General features: G+C 59.0%; 1 protein-coding gene across 2 annotated transcripts; it reads left to right on the top strand.

The window, feature by feature from the left end:
• Nucleotides 1-12,959, top strand: SLC25A29 (solute carrier family 25 member 29). Of its 2 annotated transcripts, XM_028100559.2 has the most exons (4): nucleotides 1-369; nucleotides 6,463-6,506; nucleotides 11,723-11,806; nucleotides 12,159-12,959. In XM_028100559.2, the coding sequence occupies exons 1-4, from the start codon at nucleotides 336-338 to the stop codon at nucleotides 12,906-12,908; spliced, it is 912 nt and encodes a 303-aa protein (XP_027956360.2). In that variant the 5' UTR covers nucleotides 1-335; the 3' UTR covers nucleotides 12,909-12,959. The 2 variants fall into 2 exon arrangements, with proteins under 2 accessions (XP_027956360.2, XP_027956361.2); XM_028100560.2 differs by lacking the exons at nucleotides 1-369; nucleotides 6,463-6,506 and adding an exon at nucleotides 9,527-9,662 and having other exon boundaries at nucleotides 10,627-11,806.
• Nucleotides 12,960-22,982: the final 10,023 nt, after the last annotated feature.

Genomic DNA, 22,982 nt, shown 5'->3' on the forward strand with positions numbered 1-22,982 from the left:
CATCCCGTCGGGGTCCGGCCGGCAGGCCCGAGGGGCGGGGCACGCGGCCCGAGGTGAGGGACCGCGGGCTGCAGGTGGACAGCAGCGAGGGCCGGCGAGCCGGTCAGCGAGGGACGTGAGCGGTCCGAGGACCCGCGCGCTGAGCCGCCGCCGCCTACGCCGCCGCCGCCCCCGCCGCCCCCCGACCCCGGCCGGCCCCGGGCTCCGCGCCAGGAGGCGGCGGCCCGGCCGAGCCCCAATCCAGAGAGCCCGGGGGACCCCCGACGGCGACCCGTCCGGCGAGGGGCCAGAGGAGAAGGACGAGGAGGAAGGGCGGCCTCACCGGGGACCCGGCAATGGCGCTCGACTTCCTGGCTGGATGCGCTGGGGGTAAGGAGGCAGGTGGCTCCCGCCTCGAGCGCCCGATCTCGGGAGGCCGGAGCCAGGCGTGCGGGATGGAAGGCCGGCTCACCTGCGGGCTCTGGGCCCCGGAGGCCCACCCTCTGGCCGGGGTTTCGTCGCCTGCAGAGTGGGGGTAACAATGCTCTCGTCTCACGGGGTTCTCGTGGGCGTGAACTGACAGCAGGCCCGGAGGGCGTCTAGCGCGCAGTCCGCCAGGGCACGCGTCGTTTAAGTCCTTCGGGGCACGTCCAGACGAGAGGTCTGGGGCGCCGGGGCAGCACGGTGGCTTGGCCAAGGCGGGGACTGCCAGAAGGATGCCCCACCGCCCCGTGCGCCCTTCTCTCCCGAGGCCTCGGGCACATCTCCCTCACCTGCTCCTGCATCCCCAGCCCGCGCCTACCCGGACCAGGGTTCCCCCCGCCTTCGTCCCCTCCCGGGCCCCGAGAAGTTCGGGGTTGGCTCCACTCTCTTCCCCCGCAGATGTCTGGGCGGGGCTGGGGCCACAGGACGACCCCCTGGCGGACTGGCCTTGGGAGGGCACTGAAGGGCGCCGGCCGGACCCCAGGCGCCGAGTCACGCTTTGGCACGCCGCACCTTCCTACGCCGTTCCGTGAGCTGCTGGGGGGCGACCCCACCCAAGTGGCGGCGTGGGCCTGACACGCGGCGTGGACTAGCGCTTGTGCTCACGCGTGCGTGTCACCGGTGTGGGGCACCTTCACCCAGGCGAGGCTGCTAGGGTCCTCCCCAAGCCTGTGTCCCCGAGAGGGCCGCAATCAATGTGCTGTCCTGGCTCAGCTTTGGGGCACCCGGGGCATCAGGCTGGCCACTTCCCTGTTTGGCCTTTCGTTTCTCTGCTTTTCCTTGGAGAGTTAATTTACTCAACTGGTATTAATTGCGAGCCAGGTTTTGCGAACAGGTATTCCCCACCGAGGTGACAGGAGCCGCTGCGTCACCCCGGCCCTGGTCCTGCGCTGATGGTGGGCTTCCCTCCTCCAGCACTGTTTATCTGCTGTTTATCATCTGCTTGGGTTTGGCGCTGGGCTCCCTGCAGGCAGAGGAAGGACTAGCAATGGCCTCAGGCATTTAAACCTCTGCAGTCTGAGCTTCCTACTCTGGGCAAGAGGAGACTGGTGGAGAAGAGTGTGCGCCAGGGAAATGAGGTGTGTGAAGAGATTTAAGAACTTCCCAGACTGTTACCCAATCAGGCCTCAGGAAACCACCCGGCTGGAGCCTGCAGAAGGGGGGAAAACCCCAGGGCTTTTCATAAATGGGTGCATTTCTCCCAAGCCCAGGCCGGAGGAGACAGGAGGGGGCAGCCTCTGCAGATCCAGCTCTCAGCTCCCCTATCCCCCTGTGACCCCACTCTGCTTTTCCTGTTCGCCTCCGGTGGCTGCACCAGCCCCCACCCCTGCTGGCTCCTCCTGGACCCCAGGCCCTCCTCTACCCCCACCCCCACCCCAAGTGACGGGCTCAGTGAGGGTGGGCTGTCCCATGGCCAAAGACCCTTCCCAACTTCTTGGGGATTGTGGGTTCTTTCCCCCAGAGGGGCAGGATTCCTTCTGATTTCTCCCAGGTGTCCTGGAAGCCCCCTGTGAGCTGTGGGGCTTGGGGTAGGACTACTCATCCTAGGGCCAGGCCTGCATAGGGACCCATCGCCCCAGGCACACGTGTTCAGTCACTCGAGGCTCTGGCTCCTGGAATGCCTTCTGTCCATCCTTACCAGGCCCACCTAGGAGATCCTGTCCAGGCTCCAGGGTTGGGGCGAGATAAGAGTCCAGTACCACACCCAGCTATAGGCCACAGCCCCTGCCCCCACTGCCTTGCTCGGATCCAGATGCAAGCCTGGGGCTGGTGGTGCGCACCTACCTCCTGCTGTGGGGGGAGTGGAGGCCTGAGTCTCCCAGGTGGATGAGGGTGGAAGTGGCTGCCACAAAGATTCTTTGTGAGGGTCGTCAGCCTCCGCTCCCCGCCCCCTGGGATCCTCTCCTGCTCTTATTTGACTCAGGAGAAACCTTGTCAAACCAGCAAAAATGTAGATTGTGGAGACTGGTGGAATGGTGACCTGATTGTGTCCCCGGCCCGCCTTCTGGGTGGCCCTGGCATGTCTAGCCGTGCAGAGGGACCGTCTAGGAACCATGCGCTGGTAGCCCTAGAGGCCCCCGTCTGGTTCCTTCGTCTTGAGCTCCTCCAGGTCTGCAGGCTCAGGGCAGGGTGATGGCGGTGCTTCTCTTTGGTGGCCTGGGGTCCCTCGAGATTCAGATTCCTGGGACAGGGAACAGTACATCCCCTCTGATCGGCTGAGTGTCGGGTCACGTGTTCAATTTCACCCTAGGAGGTGGGGCAGGCACCTCGATTGACAGCATCCAGGCGCTCAGGCGGCCTACCCACACTCCCCACCGGGGGGTCAGTCCCAGGTCTTCAGGCCGCTGACACCCTGTGCTCTGAGTGGAGTTCTCCCTGCGCTGGGCGTGGACAGGAGGAGGTGTGGAGAGCAGCTCCATGGTGGGGCCGGGAACCCTGCCTGGGGAGAGTGGTCCCCCCCTCCTACTCTGGAGGGCCATGATGATGGGATTGAGGGTGCCTCTAAGGATCCAGCTTGTGTAAGGCAGTGGGCACTGGCTTTGGAGGTGGAAGAAAGGGTCCACTTGTGTTGCCTCAGTGGCCTGTTGGGGAGCTGGTCTGGCAGGGCTTCCTGGCTCTCAAGGTAACTGAAGTTAAAAGGACAAGGCTTTTGGGGGACCGGAAGCCCTCACGGAGGCAGGCCCCAAGGCCCCCTCTGTTCCTGTGAATGGGGATGTCCTAGGTGAGGCCCGAAGCCCCTCCCTGAGGGCCGTAAACCCCGCCTCTGCGGAAAGTAGGAAAGCAAATGGCTGCCATTGGAGGCCTTGGTGGGGCCTCCAAACCGAGGCTCGTGGGGTGGGGTGGGGTGGTCGCCCCTCCCCATCCTGGAGGCTGATGAAGGCTGGTGCCAGAACCCGAGCAAGTCTGGGACCAGAGGCAGGACGGGTCACCCACAGGAAGGGAACCTCTAGCAATTTCAGTGTGTGCTTCTTGGGGACCCCACAACTGCCCCACAGCTGGAGAGAGAAGCAAGGCCAAACAGCATACCCCAGCCAAGTGTCGGGTTTCCAAAACCCCAGAGAATCAGTCACAGTCCCAGAAAATAAATTCTAGAACTAGGGTGTTCAAATTTAGAAAATTCACAACACGACATAAAAAAAGAAGGTGGGTTGCAAAATATAGAAACAAAGTGTGTCTCAAAAGACCAGAGACACAGGTATGGAAGTCTCGAGGGACAAGATGCCTTGGGGATGTCTTTTCATCTTCCTGTGAATGTTAGGGGTTCCAGAAGGAGAAAAAGGTCTGGAGACGATGATTAGGATGAATACGTAAGAGTGGAAATTTTCTCTGATCAGAAAAAGGCCTGAGTCTCTGGAGTGAAAGCGCTGGTGTGGTACCAGGCAGGGTTACTTAAAAAAAAAGAACAAGAAGACACACCCTTGGCATCTCGATGACATTCCTGAAATTTACAGATAAAATCTCAGAGGCTTCCTGATAGAACGCACCAATTATTGACCAAGGAGAAGAAATGCACTGGCAACAGATTTTTCAGCTGTAGCACCAAAAGCCAGGAGATTCTGGGATATTGGCCTGGGCCTGAGAGCCTCACCAGAGCACAGGACCTTTGTTCCCCGACAGCGTTAACGAAATAGATGATGCAGAGGAGCAGGACTACGGAGGCCATTGCCCTATATGTTACCTCCGAGAAAAACAGTCCAGAAAGGCGCCAAATGGCAATTGATCAGAGTAGAGACCCCCCAGAAGGGGGCAGAGGTGAGGAGGAGAGCGAACAGCTATGAGTCTTGTGGGGTCTCGGTGTGGGACGGTAGGAGGTAGAAGGGGAAGCTACAGGGGTGGGGAACCTTCTTGGGGTGGCTCTTACTGGGGAGGGGTAGGGACAGCGGAGGGGCAGACAGAGCCTTGAGGGGCCACGGTTCTGATCCTGTGTTTACACATAATGCTAAGTGTTAGAAACAAGAAGTAACCTTTAGCTGAACTTAAACGTTAACAAGCAGGAGGACAAACGGCAGTTTGCCTGAACCAGCAAAAATGTAGAAAAGAAAAGGAGTAAAAGAATTCATTCACATAAAATAAGATGGAGTCGGGTCAGATGTCCCGTCTTGGCAAAATCAGAGACAGCTTCAGATGGGAGCAGGGACCAAAGCCTAGCCGAGCTGTAGCTCATTTCCAGGAGCATCAAAAACAAAGTAGGAGGACCAGGTTGAAAATTAACCGTCCCGGGCGCCTGGGTGGCTCAGTTGGTTAAGTGACTGCCTTCAGCTCAGGTCATGATCCTGGAGTCCCGGGATCGAGTCCCGCATCGGGCTCCCTGCTCAGCAGGGAGTCTGCTTCTCCCTCTGACCCTCTTCCCTCTCGTACTCTCTCTCATTCTCTCTCTCTCAAATAAATAAAATCTTTAAAAAAAAAAAAGGGGGGGGCGCCTGGGTGGCTCAGTTGGTTAAGCGACTGCCTTCGGCTCAGGTCATGATCCCGAACTCCCGGGATCGAGTCCCACATCGGGCTCCCTGCTCAGCAGGGAGTCTGCTTCTCCCTCTGACCCTCTTCCCTCTCGTGCTCTCTGTCTCTCATTCTCTCTCTCTCAAATAAATAAAATCTTTAAAAAAAAAATCAAATAAATAAATAAAATCTTGAAAAAAAAAATTAACCATCACAAAGCGATACCAGGCACATGTAACCAAAAAGAAAGCAGGATCGGCAAAGTTAGCACCAAACACAGTGGATTCTAAGGCCCAAAGTATTGAACAGGATGGAGAGGATACCCTACAAAGATCTGCAAGTTATAAAGAGGCAGCACGGTAATCCCCACTAACCCCTGGGCGCCCACCACCATGATACCCAGCCCCGACATGGGGCAAGAGAGACGAGTGGTTAAGGAAGGGGCTCCAGGCCCAGAAGATCCAGGTTCAAATCCTCACCCCACCAACTTATTAGCTGCGCAACATGGACATATTCTCTCAGCCTCCCGTTCCTCACCTGTAAAATGGGCTAACAGTCCTTTCTTTACAAATAAGAGGGAGAGTTAGTCACATACAAAACTAACAACAGTGAACCCCAGTAGAAACATTACTGTTTGTCACTCAACAAATAGTAACTGTCTTAATTATAAATACTCCGAGTGGTAAAAGGAGAACTTTAAGAGATTCACACACAGAATTCTAGGGAGGAAGGCATGGGAGTTGGTGCACGGGTTTCTCTCCCTCACTGAGCCTCCCTCTCTCCTTCCGTGAACGGGGAAACAAGGTGCCTGATTCCCAGTGATATTTACACCTGAACAGCACTCAGGACTCTGAAAAGTATTTAGGAGCCAATTTGGAGCGTGAGCCTTTGTCCTTCAAGGTGGGGCTGGGGTTTGGGCAGGGCCTGGACTGATGCATATCACGCATGATCACAGAGTCAGGAGCTGACTCCCTGGGCGTCAGGTGGGCGTCAGGTGGCTCCCCTGCAGGGAAGGGAGTGGTCAGCCAGTGTCTGCAATACCTCGATGCCTCCATACCTCGATGCCTCCATGCCTCCTCGGGCCCTGGGTCAGCACTGCAGGGGGAGGGGCTTGGCGGAGCGGATGCTCACACCAAGTACTGGTGAGGGGAGTGAGCCGCAGACCTCGAGTTCCTCGGGAGCTTGGCCAGCTGGTGAGTGGCAGAGGGCATATTCAAATCTGGGTGACTGGCCCCAAGTCCAAAACCCCTGGGCCCCCCTGCCGTGCCGGGAGGTGTTTGCATGGGGCGGGTGGTGGGGGGAGACAACTTCTGTTGTCAAATGTGTGAGCAGCAGGGGAGAGAGAGACACCAACTTTGAGTGGGACAGATGCTGGCTCATCCTCAGGGATGTCACTCTCTTACCCCCACTGCTCGGGCAGACCTGAGGACAAAAGAGCTCACAGCGCGCCTGGTAAACATTCTCTGTTCCCATCAAGCGGCTCCCGTGGTCCTCCTAGCCGGAAGCCCCCCACACTGCGGGTTTCTGAGGCATCTGGGTGACGGTCCTCCTTTTTTCCTCCAGGTGTGGCAGGAGTGCTCGTGGGACACCCATTTGACACGGTCAAGGTGAGTGTCTTGTCACAGTTTTACTCTCAGGTCTTTGTGGAGGCGCAGACGGTGCACCGAGGCCCCTTTCCAGTGACCACCTTAAGAACGCCTGTGAAGTCTTCCCACAGGTTCTGGAATAAAGGTAGACTTAGGGTTGTGTGACATGCAGGTGGACGGCTGTGTGTCCACTTTCTTTCTGGGTCTGGCCTTACATCTCCCAGCTCAGGGCTGAACTTGGAGGTCCATGGTGGTGGCCCCTGAGACTGAGAGTCTGAAGGGCAGGCTTCTGCTTGCCCAGAGCGGGGGCTGCTCACTGTTCTGATGCAGAAGCCCCCCAGACATCTTCTTGAAAGTGCAGTTTAGAGAGAAAACACAGAAAGACAGAAAAACCAGAACCTGTATTTCCCGTGAACGTGATCTTCACCGAGTGCTGAGCCCCACTGGCGTGAAACTGAGCGATCGGTTCCCAAGGGCTGGTGTGCGCGTGCATGGAGTTCGTGGCTCCAATGTGGGGCCCTGGGGCGGGCACTCAGTCTGCAGCTCCTCCTTGATAAAACTGTCCAGATCCACGTGCTCAGAGGCTCACGATGGAAACAAAGGAAATCCATGTTTTCCAGCTGGAAATTCCCAAATAGGATTTTCTCCCTGTTGTTGGGGTTTTAGCTCCTGAAACCAGCCAAGTCTGGACTTTCCCTTGCAGGCTTCCCCCGGGAATCAGGGCAAGCCGTAAGCAGCAGGGCACTAGGCCAGACCCTGTGACCCACTGTAAACACTGAACTTGGCAGTGCCTACTAGGGACAGCGAAGGCAAGGATGTCAGCCCTAGCTGGGTTTGAGCTCACTTCCTGTCCCCTCTTTTTTCAGTGGCAGTCAGGTGGTCCTTGGGCAAGAAAAGGCCTCGGGACCTCAGCGCTGGGGTTGCCTCCCGCGCAGGCATGACGGCCTAGCTAGATGTTTTGGCTCTGACCAGAACAAGTTCTGCCCAAGGTTGTGTGCAGGTCCAGGACCCCCGCTAGCCCATCTGCTGTGTGACCTTGGGCCAGCTGCTTTACCTCGGGGCCCAGGGATCTCATCTGCCAAGTGAGGCGTTGGGCAAGATTACGGAGGCTCAGTCGTTAAGCGTCTGCCTTCAGCTCAGGTCATGATCCCAGGGTCCTTGGATCGAGCCCCACATCAGGCTCCCTGCTCTGCGGAGGCCCGCTTCTCCCTCTCCCACTCCCCCTGCTTGTGTTCCCTCTCTTATTTTGTCTCTGTCAAATAAATAAATAAAATCTTAAAAAAAAAAAAAAAGATTACAGAGGCCCTTGTGGTGCCGGGTGCTCAACAGTCAAGTTTGGGTTGCATGAAATGCTAGTTCTGCAGAGCACAGATCTTCTATCCAATCGTATGCAATTTAAGGAGAAAGCGGAAGGACCAGGCTTTCTTGCCACACAGTGGCCCGTGCTCCTACACAGCCTGCCTGTCCTCACAGCTGCCTGAGCGCTGCCCAGATGGCTGCCCCGTGAAGCCTGCCCATAGGCCAGAGCAGCCCGGGAGAGCCTGGCACTGTCCGCACTCTGCTGGGTTTATATCTTGCAGTCACATGTTGTAAATGCCTCTGTATCCGGCCATGAAGTGACTCTGGATTCACTTCCTCAGCCCAGCGTTGCGGGGGCCACACCTCTCTGAGCCATGACTTGGCCTGGGCATGGCCAAGCCCCCCTCAGCTAGCCCCGCTCCCACTGGGCCCCCTCCTCGGTTCCCCCAGGCTGGGGAGGACCCTGTCCTGGGGTCTCTGGCCCCCTTTGAGCTCCTGGGCCATGACCAGCACCCCCGGCAGTGATTGGGGACCAGGAGCCTCTCCACCCCACAGGGTTCCTGCCCCTTAGATCCTCCCCCTTACCTCGCCCCTGGAGGGTGGTCTTTGAAGAAATCCATTGGTGACTGTTTTTGGCCACTGCGGCCCGCCTGCATCAATCGCATCTGGGCAAACCTGACTTTAAAAACCAAGCTGCTTACGGATAGGAAAAAAAACCCGCCCCCAGTAATCCCCTCTGTCACTCACCTTGTGACCCCTCTCGTCCTAGTTACGGGCTCACACACTATTACATTGTGCTGATCAAGGAACGCGCGCCTTTGGTTTAATTTAATGCTGTGTCACCAATGGCCTTATTTTTTTTTTTTAAGATTTTATTTATTTATTTGACAGAGAGAGAGAGGACAAGCGGGGGCGGGGGAGTAGGGAGAGGCAGAGGGAGAAGCAGACTCCCTGCTGAGCAGGGAGCCCGATGCGGGGCTCGATCCCAGGACCCTGGGATCACAACCAGAGCCAAAGACAGATGCTTAATCGACTGAGCCACCCAGGTGCCCCTCCCCCACCAATGGCCTTATTTTTTACTGGCTCTTTTCCAGTATAAAAGTTAAACAATTCTCATTAAAAGAAAATTGGGAAAGGTAGAAGAGCACCTTATTTCCTTATACTGACAAATCGGTTTTCCCATTCTGTACATTCCTTCAGGACCGCCCCCCTCCGCCATCGTGCCTGCCATGGGCATGTGATATTTTTTCAAAATGTGTTTTAATCATCAGGTACACGCACAGTTATTTGGTTGGCTTTCTATGACAAAAGTAATGTAGGTTGTAAAGAAATTTTTAACCATTGTAGAGACATATAAACTAAAAAGGAAAAAAAAAAACCCCAGTCCTTCATAGATCTCTTCCCCAACCCTCACCGGGATATATTCCTTGTGTTTGGCAAAAGTGGGATTGACTTCAATAGCTCTGTTGTTGTTTTAACTGAAATGTAACCATGTAGAAAAGTACACACATGCCAAGCGTATGAATCTACGAATCATCATCCTGAAGCACAAGCCTGGGGAGCGCAGAACAAGGTCTGCCCTCCAGAAACCCCCCCCCCAGTCCTCCTAGCAACCCCTCCCCCTTCTACTACCTGGGACATGACAGTTATCAGGGACAGTGGGTCTAAAACCACTTTCACCGGGGAGTGGCCATCCCAGGGCAGGGGAGGGGGTGGGGAGGTTGGGGGCTGGGCCTTGGGGGCTCCGCGCCTGGATGTGATGTTGACATTTTATGTTGCTTTAACTGCCTTTACTTTCTGAGCTAGGGGCTGTCTCCATCCATAGCAAAAGTGTAACTTTGTTGTAGATGAGCGTAAGCCTCACCCTGGAGAGCGCTAGTAAGTACAGACCAGGGGAACCCCACCCTTCTCTGTCCTCGCTGAACCAGACCCTGGGCCTGAACCGCACCCTGCCACGCCCCTCCCCTTCCCCACCCCACACAGTGCCCTCCTTGACTAGCAGGGGACAGGGAGGGCCTGAGTTGAGCTTGGGCCCAGCACAGGTCCTGGGGCGGGGACTCAGGTGGGGCTGGTGGAGACAAATCAGCCCGCTCTGGAGCAGAGGGTCTACGTTGGGCATCTTTCAGCCCAGTGGAGAGCTGGGAGCCTTTTGGGCATGTGTGCGAACGACCACTTTTCCAGGGGCGGGCCCACGGATCCTTAAACGGGATGTTAACCTCAACTCTAGAGATTACAAGACTTGGGCCCCATTTCACCCCCAAACCTGGTCCCCCAAACTCCCAGCCAGCGAGTGCTCAGCCCAGGTCCAGGGGTCAGAAACAGAGGGGAGAGGGGCCTCCGTGCTCCCTGTGGGACCCAAGCTGGCCTGAGCCTGGGCAAGAGCATGTTCAGCCTGCGGAGACTTCAAGCTGACATCCACGTGTGTCTGAAAATCCCACCCAAGCAGGGCCCGCCTGGCCCTGCTTCCTGTCGTTTCTGCTCACACGGCCCATTTAGTGGCTGCATGAGAAAGAGAAATGTCCCACCAGAGACCCCAGAACACAGAAGGGAAGTGAAGAACCTCACATCCCAAAGACAACCTGAGCAGAGCTCAAGGTGTTAATATGTTATTAGGTGTTAAGGTGTTACTATGTCATTAATATGTTGCCCGAGCGCTTTTGCTTTTCTCCACTGAAAATCCACCCCTCCCCCACCAGGCCGTGGCCCAGCTGGGCCGCCAGGGTGGGAAGGGGCGCTGGGGTGACCTGCTGCAGGGTGCACTCGCTTGTCAGCCGCTTCCCAGAGCAGTGGCCGCCAACTGCAGAGGTCCTCGTGTGCAGAGATGGTGCTTTTTTGTTCTCAGAACATGTTCTTTTGTAAGTGCGTTTGGCAAGAGAAGATCCACTGGAAGGCTGCACCCCAGCCCGCACCCCACCCCGCTCTGGCCGCGACCAACGCAGCCGAGCCACTCCTGTTGCTGGAGTGGACAGACAGCCTTGGCCGAGTTGCAAAACATCTCTGAGCCTCAGTGTTCCCGCCTCTGAAGTGGGGGTAACTACACCCACCTCGGCTGATGATTCCAGGGGTAGGCCCTCCGGTGCTGCCGACCACAGAGGGGTGTTCGTGCTGTGGCCCTGGCTGTGGTATAGTGATTTCTGAGTCAGCTCCTGAGAACAGGACTTAACCTGGCTCACCCCCCACCCCCATGACCTGGATTCTGAGGTCGGGAAATGTGCTCCCGCTCCGCATTGTGGGGCCTGTGTATCAAGTGCAGAGATAAGCTCTCCGTCAACAAAGAATACTTTCACATTAAGAGGTTCTGGACTACGGGGCGCCAAGGGCAGCTGGGCCTGAGCCCCCAGGTCCCAAAAGTGGGGACATGGTCACCAAGGAGCCTATCAGCTGCTCTCCTGTCACTGCTTTGTTAACTCAACGACCACTGTCCTCACAAGGGGCTACTGGCAGAAATTAGGGGTCCCTCAGAGTCCAAGGCTCAGTGCTTTTAACACCCACTGTGGCACTGTCAGCCCCTGAGGGGAGCTGGGTGATGGGAATAGGTGGGGAGCCCCTCTGGCATCGGCCACTGTTTGCCACCAGGACAGTGGGGAGATCTGGGAAAGTGCTTCGTGCCCCACCGCCCAGACATTGTGCAGACATAATGCAACCAGAGGCTTAGCCTCTACTTGTCTGAGATCTCGGGGACCCTCTCCCCCCCATGCAGCTGGCTGTCTCTGTGGCTCTTTGCCCACCGATACCCTCCCCTGAAGAGGCATGGACACCCGGCCCTGCCCCATCCCGGAATTCCAAAGGCCACAGAAAGCTACTTGGCTCCCTGCCTCCGGCGTCCAGCCTTGGGCCTTCCCCCAGAGAGCCTGCGCGGGCTGTCCTGAGGGCTGGGGCAAGAGAGCTGGGAGCTCTGGCTTGGCTCGCCCACCTTTCACTGGGCCCTGTCCTTGCAGGTGCGGCTTCAGGTCCAGAGCCTGGAGAAGCCTCAGTACCGAGGGACCTTGCACTGCTTCCAGTCAATCATCAAGCAGGAGAGCGTGAGTGGCCTGGGCCTGGGGGTGGCGGTGGGGAACCAGCTTCTGGAGTGCTTTGGGCCCCAGACGGCACAGTTGGAACAGACGGTGCCCTCCCCCCGCCCCCCCGCCCCGCCGCCCCGCCCCGGGGACTATGGGCAAATGAGGACTTGGGAAATGGGAAGGTGCGAATGCCCAGGCCTCGAACCTCGAGGACATGGGTTCTAGCAGAATTCGGCTTGGTCCTCTTGAACACGCAGGGTGGGCTGGGGGGCTCATTGCCCCATGCACGCGGGGTCCCGGGGAGGCGGCCCAAGCAGGAGCAGGAGCGCGCGTGACGCGTGTCTGTGCGCCCCCCCTCCCCCCTCCCCCGCAGGTGCTGGGCCTGTACAAGGGCCTGGGCTCGCCCCTCATGGGGCTCACCTTCATCAACGCGCTGGTGTTCGGCGTGCAGGGCAACACCCTGCGGGCGCTGGGCCGCGACACGCCGCTGAACCAGTTCCTGGCCGGCGCGGCGGCGGGCGCCATCCAGTGCGTCATCTGCTGCCCCATGGAGCTGGCCAAGACGCGGCTGCAGCTGCAGGACGCGGGGCCGGCGCGCACCTACCGCGGCTCGCTGGACTGCCTGGTGCAGATCTACCGGCGCGAGGGCCTGCGCGGCGTCAACCGGGGCATGGCGTCCACGCTGCTGCGCGAGACGCCCAGCTTCGGCGTCTACTTCCTCTCCTACGACGTGCTGACGCGCGCGCTCGGCTGCGAGCCCGGCGACCGGCTGCTGGTGCCCAAGCTGCTGCTGGCGGGCGGCACGTCGGGCACCCTGTCCTGGCTGTCCACCTACCCCGTGGACGTGGTCAAGTCGCGGCTGCAGGCCGACGGGCTGCGGGGCGCCCCGCGCTACGGCGGCTTCGTGGACTGCGTGCGCCAGAGCTACCGCGCCGAGGGCTGGCGCGTGTTCACGCGCGGGCTGGCCTCCACGCTGCTGCGCGCCTTCCCCGTCAACGCCGCCACCTTTGCCACCGTCACCGTGGTGCTCACGTACGCGCGCGGCCCCGAGGCCCGGCCCGACGGCGAGGCCGTGCCCGCCGCCGCGTCGGGGCCCGGCCTGGCCCAGCCCTCCAGCCTGTGAGGCCGGCGCCCGGGCGCCGCGGGCTCCGGACGCCAGCGGGCCTGGGCTGCCTTCCACGCACCGGCTGGTGGTGGGGGGGGGGGCGCGTGGGGGGGCCTTGGCCACAGGCTTGACGTCCGCGGGGCCCTCGGCCGGGAGATAGGGAGCCTCCTACCCGCACTGTCCGGTCGCCGAGCTCAGAGGTGACGGCGTGTAGCGCCCCCGCGCCGAGCCTGGCGCTGTCACTTGGGGTCTTCCAGGAAGCCCGCCGACGCTCCAGCCCTTTCCCGGGATCTGGGCCGCCACGACCGTGGGGTCTTTGACGACCCACCGATGGGCCACCCAGCGGCTAACGTCCAATCGGCCACCTGGCAGAACTCCAGGGGGCACTTCTGGGCCACCTGTGCAGTCTCTGTATTAGGGACGGAGAGGCAGCTCCGGGTGCCCCGTGGTGTCCCAGGACATAATACTCTGCTGTGATGCACCCCAGCTTCTCCATGGGGCACAGCTGGGAATGTCCCAGCTGGTGGCTCCATACTAGCCTAGGGGCTGGGCTGGGGGACCAGGCACAGGCCAGTGGGAGGGGAGCTCAATGGTTAAGTCCAGCCGCGGGTGGGGAAGGCTTGTCACCCTCTGGTCCTCAGGCTGCCCGTCTGTAAAATGGGGACATGGGTCAGTCACTGTGCGGGGCTCCGGCCACTGGCCAGGGTTGCCTAAGCCGTGCAGAGGAGTCATCAAGGAGATCGGTACAGGAGGATCCCCACGCCCCAGCAAATGATGTCTCTCCCAGGGAGTCTCCTCCTGCTTGGTATTCCCGTGAGGCCGTGGAGGAAGGCCTGTTAGTGGACACAGTACAGCGTGGCCATGTATTTGCACAGGGAGGCAGATGGTTTTGCACAAGTCGGAGATGACTATGGCCTCCTTTGCCCCGAGCGGGGCTCAGCCTCTTGGGGAATGTGATATGCTCTCCCAGGAGGCTGACTTGGGTCAAGGAAGACAAGACTCCCAACCCTGTTCTCGTGGTGTCATTGTTGTATAGAAACCGCTGAAGGAATAAAATATTCTTTGTTTTCTTAAGAGCGTGGCCTTGTTTGTGTCCATTCCCCACCCCCTCCCTGGGGTCAGAGGGGCCGGCTTGGTGGTCTGTGCTCCCGGGCCCTGATGGCGGCCCGAGGTGCATGACCAGGGCACGCTCCAGTGTCCGTCCAGACCCTCAGTTTCCTCATCTGCAAAATGGGGCTGATGTAGGCATGAGGACTAGGTGCGCAAGCTCACAAACGTGCTGGATGAAGTGTCAGCCGTTCAGCAAACGCTCCTCAGACGTCTGCGGTTTCCCAGCAGTGAGAGGCCCGGGCCCTGCTCATCCTCCACGTGGGCTGGCCAGGCGGTGTGTGCTGTGAGCTCCCTGGGGTATGGAGAGGTGTGGTCAGGGCACAGAGGGCACACTCGCTGAGGCCAGAAACAGCCTCCCGGAGGAGGGAGGTCTAAGTGGAGCTCTCAGAGGTGAACGTGCCCACCCGGGGGCTGACTTGACAGTGAACTTGAAGGAGTTTCCCTCGGCCGCCACAACCAAATCCCGCACGCCGTGTGGCCCAAACTGACGTTAATTCTCTTGAAGGTCCGGGACCCCCGGGGCAGCCGCGGTGCTCCTTCCGAGGCTGCCCAGGGAGCATCCTTCCCCGCCTCTCCCAGCACCTGGCGGCGGCCAGCAACCCTCAGCTGGTAGGCATCGTCCTCCAGTCTGCCCCTCCGTCCCCGCTTGGCCGCCCCCCTGGGGCATCTCTGTCTCCCCCTCTGTTTATCAGGACACCGTCGCTGGCACAGGGGCCCAGCCTCCTCCAGGATGAGCTCAGTTTGACTAATAACATCCGCAAAGGCCCTGTACCTAGGCTAAGGACTCCAACCTATCTTTTGGGGGGACACAGTTCAACTCACAACAGAGAACTTCTCCCTGACGAGTGTGTTCCAGTTGGCCACGTTTTTGTTAATAGTTGCGTGGCATCTCAGCAGATAAGCACTCCTTACGTTATTTACCCCTCTAGGCTCGGGACAGTCCTCTCGGAGATATCTGAAGTCTCAGCGGGGCAGGAGCCCACCGGGCCACGGAGGGGAGAGTGGGGCTGGAGCCAAGGGATCAGATGGAGCCGAGTCCATGGGCGGAGGGCAGAGGGCAGCGGGAAGGGCAGCAAGGCTCGCTGCAGGGGCCGTGAGGTTGGAGAGGGCCACCGGGCCAAGTCACGTAGCAGTGCTGAGCCTCCTAGGTGCCTACCGAATAGCCACCCTGCCCTTTTCTAATGGAACCCAGTGTGTTCCGGGCTTCAGCGTGTCTGGATGAAAATACCCTTCCAGACTCCCTTGCAGCTGGAGGTGGCCACGTGTCCCAGATCTGGTCAGTGAAAGCAGTGGCTGGGGCTTCTGAGGAAGGTTTGTAAGAGGGACAAATGCACCATGGCACATCCGTGACTTCTGACCCAAGGAAATGGGGCTGGGATGCCCGCAGGGACAGCGGAGGAGGAAGCAGCCTCGGTGGACCCCTGGGCCAGCCTGGTCTGCTCCTTCCTTGGGTTCTCTGCCATGCATCATGGCCACAGCCAGGAGTTTGCTGGTTTTCCCTGGGGCAGTGATAGGCTCTGGCTCATGCCTTACAGACCCCACAGGAGGCCATGAGGCGCGTGAGAAGAGGAGGCCTGGGGTGTGTGGTGTGTGTGTGTGTGTGTGTGTGTGTGTACGAAAGGGCATCTCAAGGTTGGGAAGGGAAGGCTCCAGCACAAGCAGGCAGGAGCGCGCAGGAAGGAACAGTGATGGATGAAGCCCCCATGGCAGTTTGAGGGAAACTGAGTCAACAGACAATAGTCAACAGTCAACTGTCCTCCCCAGATTTCTCCAGTGCTGGAGGCCAGCGTGCACACACAGGCACTGATTGCTTTTTTCCCTTTCTCTCCCTCTGGGCCCCCGGTGCAAGGAATGGCTATGGCGGCGTCCCTCTCCCCGCTCCCCTCACTGGCTGCTTCCACGGGGCTGTTCAGCGGCACTCGTAAATCAAGAGCCCCTCGCCCGTCCCCGGGTGGGCCCCTCTGAGCCACCGGATCAGCCCGGGCTCGCCCCCTCGACTCCTGTGGTCCCCTGTGGTCCGCTCGCCAAGTTCTGTGGCTGCAGGGGACGACAGCCTGGAGCGACAGTTCAGGCACTAGAGGGGCAGGAAACTTGGACAGGCCCGGGACCCAGCCTGGGTGCTCCTTGGTCTCCGCTCCCTTTCGGCAGTGGCCCCCTACGCTGACCTCCCTGACACCCACCCACCCTGGGGGCGGGGGAGGCTGGTGCCGGTGTCCACTGTGTCCTGGGCACACCGGAGAAGGGGCAGTGGCTGCTGGGAGCCCAGCTTGCGGGGGACACTGGCTCCAACCCTGGCCCGGCCACACTGTCCCAGGGCTAGCTGACAGCACTCGGGCTGTGATGATCAGTCTTCCTCCAAGGAAGCCCCCCGAGGGCAAGGCCATGGTGCTTCCATGAAGTTTCCGGGAAGAGTACGTGCTGCCAAATGGGAAGCCTGGCAGGAAATGTCTGCGGTGCCAAGCTGGGTCTCATCCCCTGAGCTCCCTCCCTGTGTCACCACCATGTGGCTCTCAAGGGTGGCAGGCTCCCTGGCCTGGTGAGCAGACCCTGAAAGCTTCCCTGGGGGCATCCAGGCAGGTTTGGGCGGCAGAGTGAGCAGGACTAATACCCGAGAGTACGGCGGCGGGGCAGGCCACCAGGACAGGCCCCTTGGGAATTCCGGTTGGCCTGTCCCCATGGATGGTGGGAACATTCACTACGATGGGGACACAGGACAGGGAGCAGACATGGGGGTACCCGCTGGGCCTCCGGGTGTGAAGAACGTGTTGAGTGAATGTGTGAGTGGGTGGGTGCATGAGGGCAGAGGCTGCTGGGTCCAGGGCCAGGTGGGGTTCTGCCAGGGGAGCCAGAGGGGCAAGGGGAGGCGAGAAGGTAGGGGGGAGTGAAGCCAGGACATGGGGCTTGGAGCGGAGGGTGGTGGAGACCTCTTAGGCTGGGGACGCCCAGGTTGAGACTGCGGTGAGACCCTGGGGAAGCAGGAGGGGCAGAGAGCAGGACCCCAGGACGGAGACTAGAGTGGGCAGGTGTCAGGGAAGACAAGGTCTGGGAGCCCCTATGGCAGTGGCAGGCTAGGGTCACCATAAGGAGGCCAAGAAAAGCCGGGCCAGATGGAGATGGACCACCCCTGGGGACTAACGGGTGGGGGCCAGTGACCGGGCATTAGAACCGGGTGACGGCAGCAGCGCGGCGTGTGGAAGAGCAGGTGAGACGCGAGTGGAAGTGGTCTGCTGCGGGGTAACCTTGGCCCGCCGCCGCCGCCTGCGGCACGGAGGGTGGAGAGCTTCCCGCCCCTTCCTCCCAAACCAGCACACTGAAGCCCCCTGGCCCGGGCCGCTCCTCTCCCACTTCACCCAGGACAGGCGTGGTCGGCCACGGGGGACCTCTGTTCGCCCTGCCCCACCTCCGGGGGAGCCACCCCCTCCGCGGCCTGGGGGGGTGCACCCGGAGCCCTCCTGGAACGGCTCCCCTGCCCTCCGGCCTCTCCCGGCGGCCGCTGGCTGGCAGCAGGAGCCTCGGCCTCCCGAACTCTCGCGGCCCGGGCTACCCTCCCACGCCGCCCTAGGAAACAAGCCTCCCAGCCCGTGCGGGGGAGGATGAAGCCCCTGGGACCCAAGGTCATCGGCACGCGGGCCTGCGCCCCACCCACCAGCCGTGCTCCGGCCCCCGGCAAGCTCAGCGGCGGGCGACGCCGCGCGGGAGGGGCCCCTCGGCGTCCCCGCCCCAGCCGGCTCCGGAAGTCGCCCGGCGTCCCCAGGAGGGCCGGCTTTCCGGGGGTCCCGGCTGCCGGCCGCGCGCACGCGCACGCGCACCTGCCCCTCCACCCCCGCCCCGCGCGGCCCCGGAGCGGCCGGGCGCAGCGCCCCCCCGCGGCCGGAGGTGGAGGCGCACAACTACGGAACCCTCAGGCCCCGCGCGGCCCCGGGAAGGGAGGGCAGGACAGGGGCGAGGACTTTGTCTCGCGAGGCGTGGGAGGACAGGCAGGAGCCACCGCCGGGGCTGGAGACTCACGGGGCCTCGAGCCAGGTCTACCAGCAGCTGGGCGCAAGCGTCCCCCGGGCCCGCCCTGCCAGGTGTAATGCAAGTTTCCCCTCAGCACCGAAAACGCAGCCTGACACACAATTCGCTCTGAACGAACGAGCCAACCCGGGAATTCAGGGACAGGGGAAGGCTCGGGAATGGAAACGTGCGGGGGGAGGGGAGGAGATGGAGAGGTTGAAGTGGGTCGGGGCTGGGGCTTAGCTCTGACGGTAGGTGAAAGCTTTGGCTTTTATTCTGCAGGGTGCAGGTGGGGCGGTGAGCGAGCCAGCTAGGAGACTGGCGCAGCACAGTGACCGCAGGAAGCTGGAGGGGAGCAGCTGGGGCCAGAACAAGGGGTTGAGGCCCACTGACCGTGGGCAGCCCCGGGAGCCAGCTTCCAAGGCCAGCGATGCACTGTTCTAAGACTCGGGGTAGGGGAGGGCAGAGTCCGGCTCCAGAAACAGGGACCCGCCTTCTCCCTAAGGTGTCCGAGGGGCCAGTGCTGCAGAACTCCCCGGCCTAGCAGCAGTTTGGAGGAGTACATGCAACCGTGGCTCACAATGCCCAGCATGGTCCTGGGCACAGTAGGTTCGCAACAGGTTGCCGCAGGCAGCTGGAGAGCAAAGGAGGGACCCTGGCTTCATTGTTATCTGGCGGCACCCACAAAAGCAAGTCCAGGGACCCCCGATGACCTCCGTTCCTTTCTATCTAAAATCTGAAGACACACACACACGACTTTTCACCACGGCCACCCCTCAGCTCAGCTCTCTACCTCGAGCCTTCACTCAGCAGTTCTGGGCCTTACGTGGGCCTGGGAGCTGCCACTTCCACAGCACTGTCAGCAGCCCCTTCTGTCATTAGCAAAAAGAAGGGAAAGTCACACGAATTAAGGAGAGTTAAGACTAAACCTCCTGGTGCAATACCTCGGACACCAGGGCCCAGCCAGGGGAGAGCAAGACCCCTCTCTGCATTTTGCTTTTGGCCAAATCCTAACTAGCTCTCGGTACAGTTCATCCAGCTTGTTAAGTCTATCCCCAGTAGTGAGTTCTTTCTGGCACCAGCGTTCCCAGAACGAACGCTGGGGGTCCGTGGGCCCCAACACATGGGCATTTCTTTTGGCTGTGCCTTCCGAAAGTGGGTGAGGTCCTCGTTAAAGCTCTGGCCTGCTAGCCCATCTTGCAGCTGAGAGGTGAAGGAAGCATTTCTGGCTGGGGTGAGTGGAGTCCCGCGAGCTTCCATTCCTGTGCCAGAAGGGGACCCGCGGGGAGCTGCCCCAGGCCCGGCTGGCTGTGTAACCAGACTCCGCAAGAGGCGGCGTGGAAGACTGAGGGACAAACAGGAACCACAGGCGTTCAAAAGCTTAACAACATTATGCGTTTATTATACTTTAGAAGCCAGGTTACACATGCGTGGTGCTTCAAACGGAGTTATCGTTAAATGTTTTTCTGGATGCAAAGCCATCTGATGCTTGATGCGGATGCCTTAAATACTATAATATTTCTGCATCTATGACCTATGAGCTAAGGAAAAAACCAAGGACGACAATTCCAGAAATGGCAAAGAACATTTAAGAAAAGATGTACATGAGACACAATGCTAAGTCCTTGAGTCAGGGCCTACAGAAGTTACCAGGAAGTGGAAAAAAAACAGAATTGTTCTGTGAAAATGGCTTGACCAATCACCATCTGTAGGTAACAGAGCCTCGTAACAGTTATGGATGTTGTAGAAAAAAAAGATTATTCTGTTTGGTACTGATGCCCTTTCCCCTCCACTCCATATGCAGACGTTGTGCGGCCCCCAGACAGCGGCAAAGCAACCGCCCCCGTCCCTGCAACACCCCGACGCTGTCTCTTATGGCATCTGAGGGTCTTGAAGGAAAAGCAGTTTGATCAAACTTGCCACTTTGTGGAAAATCAATCACTGTGACTTGGATGAACGTGATACTACCACACACTCCCCCTCTGCAGACTCCCAGAACGCTGGTCAGAAACGTGGGGAGCGGGGGGCCTGGCCTGCAGTAAGCTCGATTTGCCTGCTGACCTAAACTAATGCCCAGGTGCACGTTCAACATTCCCTTCCAGTTCTGATAAGGCGACCGGAGAAAGTGTGTCAATAGTACGCCACCCACCCCGCCCACGTCTCCACACGGTTCCAGCTTAGACATCCTCTCCAACGCCCTGCTAATCGCTCTGGCCTGGAGAGGATGGAGGCAGCCTTCCAGCCACGGATACTCCCACTTCGCCACTTGTGGGGCGCCTGGCCTCCTTCTAGAAGCCCGATGCCGCGGCTCTAAAGGGCCTGCACTCACATCGTCTTCATGCAACCAGGGAACCTGAGCACAACATGAGCAGTAACCAAGTTGGCCAAGGCCAGTAAGTTAGGGTGCAGGAGACCTAGCCAGACATTCAGCTGCGTCTGCGCAGGCGAGAGGGATTCTGAAGGTGCCGAGGACCTTCTGTAAAAGTCCAAGTGCAGGCTATGGCGTGCATGACCGGAGCTGCAAGGAAGCAGAGCTTGGAGTTCTGGTGGCACACACCTGCCATCACCTGCTGGACTTCCACTAATGCCAATGAGAGCCGGGACACGGGCTACAAAGTCACGCAAGCACCCGGGGTGTGGGGCCATCCAGGGACAGGCAGGCCGCTGGCTTCCATGGGCCAGTAGAACAGCTAAGGAGGAAGCCTCAGGGCGGGGTCAGGGCATGAAGGGGACGCCTGTGAACAGCTTCTGCTCTCCCACTATACTGACCTCTTGGGATCCTTGCTCTTGCTGGTGGTCAGATGTCCAGAAAATAGAAGGAACATAAGGAATCCAAGATTCACAACACGGCTTTCCTGAGCCCTGCTGATCCCAGGCCACAGAGGAGTCAGACAAGAAGCCATCAATTCTCTCTGCCTGCAGTGCCGGGTAGAATCATCAGGTTTCCAACTCAAAAATGTGGGAGGGAACCAGGTGTTCCGGCGCCATGGACATAAACTGCGAGGTGTGTGAGGATAGCTAGGTTTTGCTGGGCAGGGCGGGGGCAGCAGCAGGGCGGGGGCAGCAGTGACCCCCCCCCCGGCCCCCCACCCACCGCACTGCAGCGACCACTCAGGCAGCCCGCCGAGTCTTTCTGGGTTCTCGCTGAACGGAAGGGACTCCCTCTCCTCTATCTGTGAAGAAACCATCTAGAACACCGCTTGGAAACGCTGGTAGGCATCGAGATACCACTCTGTCAAAGGGCCTTGCTTGACTCAAATTCAGCAAAGTAAGTGACATTTAAAAGAACCTGCACATGAAAACCAAACGGAGGAAAAAGTCTTGATTCCCCTCAAATCCTCAGGCCTTGAATCTAGGCACAGCACACAAACACCATATGAAACCAACAGCGTGAGTTCAATGTCACCTTGGAAAATAAATGTCACTCTGGGGTGACAGTTCTTTATACAAATATTATGCTTCCCCCTAAACCCCCACTACCAAAAAAGGGGGTAAAATAATAAGAAATCCAAAAATAGAAAACAACATCTTGTTAAATGTAAACTTATCCTCTGGAGCTTTTATATTACATATGCTAGAAACATGCATTTATTTCAGTTCGGATGTAAGAAAATATGTCTGTCAGTATTACTTATAAATCAGGTTAATCCTCAAGACAAGGGACTCACTGTTAGAACACCACTTCAAACTGCAGTAAATTACATCTTCAGCAAAATTATAAATTCTAGCCACAAGCACGACGGGTTTCGGTTACAGCCAATGAGGACAACGGCTCGTCTTTCACTGCCGCTCCCTGAGGAGCTTCCTACACTACTGGGAATGGAGAGTGCCCCGCCAACCGGGAACCTGGGACATTCCACCACCTTCAAGTCCCCACGTCAATTCCTATCAAGAGATGAACTCTGCAGACCATGAGAGACACATGGACACAGGGGCCTGGGGAGCGACAGCTGTTCCCCTCAAGAGACAGAGGGAGGGGTGGAAGAGATGACCAAGGCATCCCCCAAGGGATCAAGGCACGGGGGGGTGGGGGGGGCCTCGCTCCACACGGGAGCCTGGCTTCTCTGTAGCTCACGGTGTGGCTCTGCGGGTCCTGCTGGCGACACCTCCCCACGGCACAAGTTGGCCTGGCCATGGGCCCCTGGGCACGGATCCCGGGGACAGCGCCGGGCCCGGGCTCCCGTGTGGCAGTGCTGGGCGCGGGTGGCGCGGCCCCGGACTCCTAAGGCGGCCATCGCCCAGAGACTGCTCACCTGGTGGGGAGGGGAGGTAGGGGTGCTCACGCCAGGGGCGTTGGGGGAGGCCTCCGCCCCAGGTCTAGTCAGAGAAGCACACGTTGGCGCTGGGGCACGCAGCTTCGATGGGCCTCCGCCGCCGGCTTACCTCTCTCCTGCCTGCCAGATACAGCAAAGCCGGGCTTATCCCGAGAACAGCTGGGGTCTTCTGATTAACTCAGTTCCATCAAACTACCCAATGGATACCAGATTCTGAACAAATAAGAAAAAGTGTCTCAAGTTAAATTTGTCATTTAGGACTCAGAAGGCACTTCAAAATTCCGGAGAGCCACAGGGTCCCTGTTATTAGGCCACCAATCCTCCTGTATGGGACCGACGGAGAAGCTGTGAGACACAGGGCTGCATTCTGACCCGATGGTGTCCTGGACATGTGGCACACAAATCTCAGACAGTAGCTAGCTCGTCACCGGCCCCGCAGAGTCAAGCACGCAAGCACACACGGCATGTCTGCGCTCTGAATAAGTGGGATTTTTGCTGTATCATGGCAGTTTATAAAATAGTCTCATGAGTGTGATATCGGACTCTAAGTAAAATGCAAAAATTATAATCTTACACTTAGGAGGTCACAATGTGAGAGGTAAAGTACTCACTGAGTACAGTATTCTTCATCATCAAATCACCCTGCCGGTCTGCGCTCGGTATCCGGTGAGAAGCAGGAAAATGAAGCCACCGGCACGCAGCTGCTACATGG

This window comes from Eumetopias jubatus, unplaced genomic scaffold (genome assembly GCF_037043125.1).
Source record: "Eumetopias jubatus isolate StellerSeaLion01/CBP00866 unplaced genomic scaffold, mEumJub1_p1.0 scaffold_7, whole genome shotgun sequence".
NCBI classification, from domain to species: domain Eukaryota; kingdom Metazoa; phylum Chordata; class Mammalia; order Carnivora; family Otariidae; genus Eumetopias; species Eumetopias jubatus.